The sequence below is a fragment of the Plecotus auritus genome (assembly GCF_963455305.1).
Source record: "Plecotus auritus genome assembly, chromosome: 5".
Classification (NCBI taxonomy): domain Eukaryota; kingdom Metazoa; phylum Chordata; class Mammalia; order Chiroptera; family Vespertilionidae; genus Plecotus; species Plecotus auritus.
The window spans coordinates 183,436,328-183,445,833 of record NC_137776.1 but is presented as its reverse complement, the minus strand read 5'-3'; the positions used below and the strand labels follow the sequence as shown (position 1 = coordinate 183,445,833).

The following is a 9,506-nucleotide window of genomic DNA, read 5'->3' as shown; positions in this document are numbered from 1 at the left end:
TAATTTGAAGCACTTATCCCCTGGGTTTCAGTCCGTCCGCGCAGGCTTCGGCGGGGTTTGTCGCGCGGGGGGTTTTGTTTGCACGAGGCTCTGAGAGACTCCTTTCCCACTTCATTAACCCCGAGCCGGGCACAGTCCCCCTCGCCCCCCCGCAGCCGAGCTGGGGATTTACCACCCCCATTCACATGCAAAAGAACCCCAAAGCCAGGTCTCCTCGACTTAATTAGCTGCTGTGCATTTTGCAGAATTAGAATAATACCCTCTCCGTCCCCCAAAAGGGAACGCGGGTGTGCGGGTGTTGGGGGGACGGGGGGGGGAGGGGAGGGGGGAGGGAGTCAACGTGGCAGGGCGGTGTGGGTGTAGTTTAAGCTGCCCCCACCTCTCCACCACCAGGCAGTCTTCCGGGCACCACCATGCCACCAAATGAAGGGGCTCAGGTTGTGGAGCCCCCAAACCTCCCAGCCCTGGGCATGTCTTCTGTCCTGGGGGTGTGAGCTGCAGGTGGTGGGGGTTGGGGGGAGCACCTGCGCTGCCTCCCCGCCTCCCGGAGTGGGAAAGGCCTCAGGAGGTGACCTTGGCCCTTTGACCCTGAGCTGGAGGCCTAGAGTCTGGCTGAGATTTAAGCCCCTTCCCCCGAGATCCCCTCTGCCGCTCATCCCCCACTTACTCGGGGTGGAGGGGGAGGGAGGAGATGCGGAAGTGGGGGTACCCGCTGGGGCGTCAGGTTCCCAGCGAAAGCTCTTGGGGTCCTACCCTCGCGGGACCGGAGGCGCCTGGGCGCCCGCGAGCGGCGGGAGCCTCAACGTAGCCCGGGCGCGGGGCGGAGGGGCTGAGGGGGGAGTCGCCTCGGAGCCCATCTGTCGGCCCCGCGCCCGGCGGGCTGGTCACCAGCTGCCGGCGCCCTTGTTGCGGCCAGATGAGCCGGCTCAGCGAGGGCACCGCGGCCCCAGCTCGGCCCGCAGCGCGCGCCCGGCCGCTGACCCCCCACCCCGGCCCCCGGGACAGGCTGGGAGCGGCCGGGGAGCAGATGGAGGGGGCGGGGGAGGGGCAGCGAGCTCGCCGCCCTGGAGAGAGAGGAAGACTGAAGACCGAGGCCGGCGGGAGACCCCCGCCCAGACCGCCGCCGGGGAGGAGGGGCGGGAACGCGTCCCCGGAGGGTGGAGGGAGCTGGGGCCCGGGAGGGTCACGGTGGGGAAGAAGTGCTGCGCGCACAGGCGCCTGGTCATTTGTAAGAAGTTTATTTCGACATTTAAAAAAGCGAGAGAGAACCCGAGGGCCTGGCTGCCCCGGACCGAGGCTGGCGCGGCGAGGGGGGGGGGGGGGAGGAGGGCTGGGGTCGGGTGGTGGGCAAGCCCCCTGGCCCCTTCCTGCCCCGCCTGGAGGGGGCAGCTCAGGGCACAGGCTCACTGACTCACGGACACGGTCACGGGCTCATGGTCACGAATAAATAACCTCATATACACTTTGCACACCGTATGTACAGCGCTGCGCCTCCCCCCTCCGCGGCCAGGGGTGCGGGGAGGGCTCGGTGCACAGCGGGAGCGTGGGGGGCGGAGTGCCGCCGGGGGCGCCCAGGCTGCTTCTGGAAGGGACAACGGGGTGGCCCTGGGCGCCGGCAGGGGGTGCAATGTATGTACATCCGCGGGTGGCAGTGGCTCCCGGGCGGACTGGCCGAGAGGGAGGGCGCCGAGGGAGGTTAGGGAGGCTCGGTCCGGGGTCCGGGCTGCAGGAGACTTGGCATCTGGCCCTTCGGGGAACCCGCGGCCGGACAGCCCAACGGGGGGACCCGGAGGCGGGGCGGGACCCTGCGCGCTCCGCGAGGCCGGCGGAGGGGCGGCCTCACCGGGGCTGCGCGGCGCGGGGCAGCACGCCGGCCAGCGGGGGCAGCGGCGGGGGCTCGCCGGCGCCCTGGAGTCCGTGGAGGAGGATGCGGGGCACCAGAGGCCGCTGCAGGGCGGGCGGCGGCGCGCTCGGCCCGCGGTACAGGTACAGCGCGGCGCCGGGGTCCAGGTTGGAGACGAGACTCTGCGGGTAGAAATAAGGCGACGGGAACATCCGCTGGAGCGCCGAGTAATTGCCCGCCTCCGCCAGCAGCTCCAGCCCCACGGCCGTCTGTCGCTTCCATTTAGTCCTGGGGACCGAAAGAAATGCCAGGGTGCGGTCAGGGCTGCGGCCCCGGACACCCCTGCCCTCCGCCCCTGGGGTGCTGGGCCCATGGCCCTGCGGGAGGCCCCAGGGACCCACTAAGGTGTCAATAAGGGAGCACCAGGCACCGCTGGTCCGTGTTACACGCATTCGCTCCTTCAAACTGCCGCCGGCCTTCCATGGCCACTCAGCCCCATTTGCAGATAAGAAAACTGAGGCATTTCCCCGGATGGCCTCCCACGTGGCAGAGCCCTCATCCGGCCTCTAACCTCACACCCTCTGCTCCGGGGAGGCACACGGGGCCCTCAGAGCTGTCTTCCCAACTTCCCCGGTGTATCCGCCCCCCTGGGAGGCAAGATGGCCAGGGAGAGAGGACAGGGGCCGGCTGGGTTTGCTACCACCTGTGGGGTGAGGCTGCGCCCCTAGGGACCCAGTTAGCACGCTTCTGCAGAAGGCGCCCCAGCCTCGCACACCCTCTCCCGTCACCCAGGTCCGAGGCCTGGGGCGAGCCCTGCAGCCTGTCTGGCGCTGAAATCCGGAGGCCACTGAAGAGTTGGGGCAGGCAAGGAGGTTGGGGCAGGGACCCCTGCGTGTCCCCTGGCCAGCCCCCTGAGGTCCCACTCTGCTCCGCCACACCGGCCCGTTCCCTCCCTGAATTATTCATCATCATCATAATTGTGTAATTACTGTAACGGGCCTTAATTATTGATGCCCGGAGCAGTAATCGGTATTTATTATTAATGGGCGACGTGTTCTGAGGCTTGTTTATGGAGAGCACCGTTCTGGCCTCTGCTGAGTGCGGGAGTGACGGTGGGGCTGAGTGTTCTGTGTGACGGTGAGTTATGTTGTGTGTGTGTGTGTGTGCCTGTGGGTGTGGGTGTTGTGTGTGACGGTGAGTTATGTTGTGTGTGTGTGTGTGTGTGTGTGCCTGTGGGTGTGGGTGTTGTGTGTGACGGTGAGTTATGTTGTGTGTGTGTCTGTGTGCCTGTGGGTGTGGGTGTTGTGTGTGACGGTGAGTTATGTTGTGTGTGTGTGTGTGTGCCTGTGGGTGTGGGTGTTCTGTGTGACGGTGAGTTATGTTGTGTGTGTGTGTGTGTGTGTGTGTGCCTGTGGGTGTGGGTGTTGTGTGTGACGGTGAGTTATGTTGTGTGTGTGCGTGTGTGTGTGTGACTATGGGCTGAGTGTTCTGTGTGACGGTGAGTTATGTTGTGTGTGTGTGCGTGTGTGTGTGTGACTATGGGTTGAGTGTGTGTGTGTGTGTGTGTTTATATATGTGTATCTTTGTCCCTGGATGTGTTAGGGAGGGAGATTAGAAAGCACCAGTTTCCCAGTCCCCGGAGGAGCTGGGGCAGGCCCTTCCCCGCCCGGTTCAGTACCAGAAAGACCGAGGAAGCCAGAGAGGCCGGTTGAACCCAGAGTCCTCCCCGCCCCCCCGCCCCAGCAGCTGCCGCCTTGGGGTACTTCTCCTGCCCCCCTACCTCCCTACCACCCCCACCCCACCCCACCCCAGGAGTCTGCCTACTTGTCTTCCCAGAAAAATATTCTGGACACAGGCCAACACCCGACTCTGGCCTGGGGCTCCCGCTGGGAGGACTCAGTGGCCCTAAGACTGGAGCTCGGGCTGGTCCAGGTGGGCAGGTGGGACCTGGCTGCGACGGGGCAGGCCCTGGACCCCCTGTGGCCCACGGTCTGTCTGTCTGTCCACCCGCCCTGGGGGGGTGCCTGGGCGCTGGAGCCCCGGCTCATGCCCGTCTCTGTGACGCGTGTGGGGTTTGGGCAAGGCTTTCTCTCCTGGGGTCCCCGTTCCCCACGTTCACAGATTAAGGAAAGCCCAGGGCCTCCTTAGTGGTCAGGCCTTGGGCATGCTCCCTGGAGGGGCAGATAGGAAAGGCGAGGGAGTCCCTTCCGTCCTACTCCCCGCCCTGCACCCCACACCCCACAGCCCACAGCCGGGCCTAACCTGCGGTTCTGGTACCAGGTCTTGACCTGCGTGTCGGTGAGGTTGAGCGAGGCGGCGAGCTCCATGCGGTCCTGCACGCTCAGGTACTTCTGCCGCTCGAAGCTGCGCTCCAGCTGCGCCAGCTGATGGTCGGTGAAGGCGGTGCGGGCCTTGCGCGGCTTTTTCAGGCGCACCGGGGGGCTGTCCCGTGAGCTGGAGATCTCCCGGTCGCCCTCCTCCTTCACTGCGGAGACAGTGGCGCGTCAGGGCCCAGCCTCGCCCTCCCGCCCCTGCTCCTGCCGGCTGTCGCAGTCGGGTAACGGCGGCTCCGGGACAGCAGTGGCCCCGGCTGTGGCAAAGCCACTGGGAACCGGGACCACGGGCCCCGGATGGAGGACTGACTCCTCCAGGAGAAACGGCCCCCAAACCGAGAGAACGCAACCCCCTTTCCCTGCACTCCCCGGAGGGGTAAACCCAGCGACTGGCTGGACGCCGGGGGAGGGGACCCAGGGGTCCCCACCGGTGGGCTGCGCGGGTGCGCACTCTGGGGTGCGGGGCCTGGGCTCCGTATCTGCGCCCGGATTCTCTGGCTGCAGATGGGCCGGAAAGGGAGGAAGCTGAGGGCTGGAGTCTGGGGAGAAAAACCCGCTTGGAGGGACAAAAAGCTGTGCACCCTGGAGCGAATGAATCCTGGTCCTGAAGATAAATTGTGCCCACATCTCGCCTGGCCCCTCTGTGGGAGCGAATCTAAAATGCTGGTCGCCGGTTCTTAAACTGCAACAGCGCCCAGTGCCCGAGGCTGAGCTCCAGGGCGAATCGCAGGCGCCCGATCGCGAACGATCTCGAGCGGGAGGCACTTGGAAAATTAAGCCAGGGGTTTGTGCTGAGGTCTGTTCCCTGGTCAACACTGCGCCCACTGTGGCTCCCAACTAGCTCCCCATTGCGGGGCGGGGGGGGCGTGTTTCCGCCCCTCGTTGGGGACACCCCAGCAGAATCCCCACGCCTGAAGCCCAAGGACAGGACCCGACAAGATGGTTTATTTTTCCCAAACAATACTTTCGACTCTCGATAGGGGCTGACCGCACTGGAGCGCACACTGGCTCAGACAAACTCGTTGATCTCCCTCCTTCTCCCCCTAAAGCGAGGGTATATAACCAAAGAGATCACTTCCCCCGAATTGGGGTCCGGCTGGGGTTCCCCCCACTCTTATTCTCTCCATGCTTTCCTTTATGGTGAGTATCATTGTGCCTGACGTTTGTAGTGACAAGGTTCAGCTGAATGCGAGTTGATTCCTCTCTGTAGGAAACAATAATCCGGTTAATTGAGCCACCAGGGAGTGAGACATTTCAACCGGAAAGGCCTTGGTTTGCAGCCGGGAGGGTGCGGGCGCCGTGTGCACCGAGGCGGCTGGCAGGGGCAGGGAGAGCGCCTCTGGGGAGAAAAACGCCTCCTCCCGGCCCAACCGGCCGCCCCTGCCCTCCCCGCACGGCCACGTAGGGCCTGGCCGCCTCCGAGGGGTGTTGGGAGGGTGTTGCTGTCCATGCTCGCAGGTAAAGTTTAATAAAGTGCGGAAACAATGATCCGGACCTCCAACGCGATACTGTGGAAACCTTGCTCCTTGGCCTAATTGCCCGCCTGACTATTTGTGAAAATCCCCACTTCTGGGGGCTGAGGGCTGAGGGCTGAGCCGGGGGTGGAGGGTTGAGCTGCGTTGTGGGGAAGATCGGCTTTTCTCTAATCCCTCCCGGCACAGGCGGGAGCCTTTGGAGGCAGCCTCGGTGCCGCCCAGAACCAGCCCGCCCCCTGGGGCCTCTGATCCCAGCCTGGAGGCCGAACCTCAACACCCCGGAGTTTTTGAGACCCCCCCACCCGGGGGGATTCGTTTGGAGCAGAGTGCCTGGTCGGTTTCTTGGCTGACAGACGGACAGACATTGGCTCCATCAGCTAGAGTCACGGCAGACCTTCCTTGGAAGCCTGGTGTAGCTCCTTTCAAACAATACTTTCGACTTTCGTTATCTTAGGAGCCTTGGAAGCAGCAACTCGGGTGGACTGACCGTCCCTCCAGGCCCTCCGTGGAGAAAATGACGCAGCGCGGGAGGTGGGTGGGAGGAGGCCCACCGGGCTGGCTCTTGTGTCTGTCTTCCCGCCAGCCTTCCTAACTCGGCCCTGAAAAAGTAGCCTCCGCCACTCGCGGGCTTGGGGGTGGCTGTCCCCACGCCCTTTCACCCCGGGCTTTGCAGGCACAAAGGCGGCACCGCCTCGGGGTGGGGTGGGAAGACCTTCCACCCTCCTCCTCTCCGACCTATTTGAGTGATACATGGACGGCCGGCCCTCCCCGCTCCCCGATGAGATATCTTCTCGGACCGGAGGACATTGATATTCCCAGGATCTTAAACGAAACCTCTCCTCTCCTCAAAATCCCAAATCAAAAGAGACAAGAGCCAGATTCTCTCAGCCCCGGCACCACCGTTGGCAGGCACCTTTGACCATTCCTGCCCCTCACTCTGCCACAAAGCTGGGTGCTGTTGAGAATTACGAACAACAAAACATGGTTATCAATAGATGTTCCTGCTGCTTCTCTGCCTTCCCGGCACCTGTCTTCCTCTGGGGCGGGTTTGCTTTGCCTCGGGAAACAGCCCCTGGGGTGAAGCAGGGGTTTCTGGGCCCCACGCCTCCAGACTCCCGTGGGTGCTCGGGCTCCACCTGCCCGCTTCCTAAGCACGGCTGGGCTGCAGGTGGCCGGGCGGTGCGTGGGGAGGACAGCGAGATGGGGCGTGGGGCCCCACGCGGGTGTGGGTTTAAGGTCAGGGCATGTCCGCAAATGAATTCTTGGCCGGAAGGAGAGTGTAACGAGCTGTTCTGCATTTTTGTGAAGACTGCGTACAAATAGGGGCTGGGAGGTGCAGGGCCCCGAGATGGTAGAGCAGACGCCCTCGTAGGGAAGTTCTGTCTGATGAAAAGGGTTCGGGAATGAATTCTGAGCTGACAGAGCTCAGAAGGGCCTCGCCAGCCCAGGTTTCTGCTGCAGGGGACACAGGCTCTGTCCCCGAAGCCCTGACACTCCTTCCCCGCCTGCCTCTCCACTTCTTGCGGGGAAAGAACTGGTCAAAGAGCTGACGTCCAGGCAGGGGCCCCGGGCGGGCAAGTATGAAATTAGGGTACTCCTTTTTTTTGCTCCCCTTCCTTCTTCCTTCTTCCTTCTTTTTTCCCTCCCTTCCCCCGTCCTCTTAGTCTTGATCTCAGCTCCCTGGTTAAGGCGGGATGAAAGGGAACAACAACGAAAGGTTCACAGGGGTGAGAGGCAAGGGAAGGGCCAGTGACCCCCAGGTAAGGGAACGGGGGCTGGCCACTCGGGAAGCCCTGGGTCCCACACAATTCTCTTAAAAATCAAATTCAGCAAGAACCGCTGGGTGCGTGCAGGTTCCCCTCCGGACCAGACCTCGGAACCTGCTCCCAGCCAGCCTCCCAGCCCCGCCTGCCTGCTGCTTCTCCTTTGAAGTGAGCATTCCTTTTGCATAATTCCTGGGGCCCAGAGCGCGCTGGGCCCAAGGGGAGGCAAAGCCAGGTTTCTCTCCCTCGGAAATCCAGATGAAAGGGCGGAGCGTTCTGACTGTTCTCGGCTTCTGCTAGGGTTTCGCTCTTCTAAGGAGGGCGTTCCAGCGGAGCCCTTGGGGTCTGCTTGTTTTGCGGTCTTTTCTCAGCCTCTGGCCAGAGGGGCGCCTGCTCCTGCCCTCCAGCCCCCCTGGCAGGGCAGACCCAGCGGAAGTTTGGAAAGTTTGCTCTGTGCGTTTTGGGGGGTCTCTCCTGGGGCGCATAGTATCCCCTTCCCCACGGTCTCCACCAGACTCTTTGTTGCTCAAAGGCATAGCCACGGGCAGGCGGAAAGGTTCAGACAAGCCCGGCTGCTCCGTGGGCCCGGGGGGAGCTCCGAGCCGGCTTGTGCGTATGCCCTCCTGTGTGCACGCAAGTTTCACTGCCGGTTTTTAGAAACACAGCATCCCCCCAGCTCCCACCTCCCGCTTTCTTACCTTTATACTCGGAGTCTGACGAGGCGTTGCTGCCACCTTTGTCCAGCTTGTCCCTAAAGTCCTCCCCCGCCTTGGGTGCGAGGCGGCCCCCTGGCTCAGGGGCGGCCGGCGGCCCGCTGCTGGAATAGGGCGCACAGGCCGCCAGTGGTTTGCAGTCGGCAAGGATGTCCCTGATCAAAAAGGAGGAGGTCACTGTACGCGACTGGGCTGGGGCCGAGAGCTGCCCCGGCTGCAGGTGGGAGTCCAAACCTGGGCCCGGTGCCCCGCCAGGGCCAGGCCGCGGGGCGCCCGTCTCCAGACAGTCCCTTGCTGGTGAGGCTGGTGAGGAGCAGTCGCTGCTGCTCTCTGAGCGAGGACTCAGCTCCAGGGGTGAGCGGCAGTCCCCAAGCAGGGGGTCCCCCTTGGGAAGGGCGGGGCTGCCCGCACGGTGGGAGAGGATGGAGTCGATCCCAAAGCCATTGGAGCCTTCCATAGCCAAGCGTCCACCTGTCCCCTCCAGAAGCTCCCCACCCACCCCAGCCCAGCCGCGCTGTCCTTGCCCCTAGCTGCGGGCTGGCATGGGGAAGGCGGGCAGGGAGCCTGCGGGCACCTTGGATGGAGTTCAGCCTTGGGGGAGCCCAGGAGCTCTGGGCCAACCTCCTCTGCGCATTAGATCCAAAAGGGCTCAGCGCGTCTTCTGCAGCATCGCGCCTAGTCGCCGAACCGAGGGGGGGTGGTGGGAGTGTCAGGGAGGAATGGGAGGGAGGGTGCGCCAAGTTGGGGAGAGCAAAGGGGGAGACGGACGGCCTGAGCGCTCCTCTGGCACGGAAGAGATGCGAGGATGTTGGAATCTAAATAGAGAACGGCGTTTAAAAATCCAAACCGCACGCTTCCTCCAGGCGAGCGTGGCCGCAGGCAGCGGGGTCAGCACCGCGGTGAGCAGCGGGCTACCGGCCGGCGTGACGAAGCGCACCTGGTGGCGTCAGCACCGCGGAGAGCGGCGGCGGCGGCGGCCCGCGGCGCATGACTCTCCACCTGGCCAGGCAGGTCCTTCTCCGCGCTCCCCGCGCCCCGGGGGCCCGTCAGCACCGCGGACAGCGCCTCCGGGCTCTGCGCTCTCAGCCGGTCCTCCGAGCGCGCTTTCGCCTCCCCCCCTTCCTTTAACAAATGAACTTGTGTCACTTTTACTTTGGGGCTGGGGGTTTTTGTTTGTTTCTTTTTTCCCCTCGTTATGTTGTGTGTGTGAGTGTGAGTGTGTGTGAGTGTGTGTGTGTGTGTGTGTGTGTGTGTGTGTTTTAAAGGGGACTAGCCCACGTGTCCCCGGAGTGATGTCGCTGATTGGCTCTGGCCGATTTTGGGGGTGATGTCACAGCTCCGCGAGTCGCGGCCCGATTCCCTTTCAGTTTGATTAAAAG

At 63.6% G+C, this 9,506-nt stretch overlaps 1 protein-coding gene across 1 annotated transcript; it reads right to left on the bottom strand.

Moving 5' to 3' along the window:
- Positions 1 to 1,227: 1,227 nt before the first annotated feature.
- On the bottom strand, positions 1,228 to 9,236 carry BARHL1 (BarH like homeobox 1). The gene is made up of 3 exons (XM_080668640.1): positions 8,113 to 9,236; positions 4,106 to 4,328; positions 1,228 to 2,131 (listed from the first exon to the last, which is right to left on the bottom strand). Exons 1-3 carry the CDS (start codon positions 8,582 to 8,584, stop codon positions 1,840 to 1,842), a joined length of 987 nt encoding a protein of 328 aa, XP_080524766.1. The 5' UTR covers positions 8,585 to 9,236; the 3' UTR covers positions 1,228 to 1,839.
- Between the last annotated feature and the right edge of the window lie 270 nt (positions 9,237 to 9,506).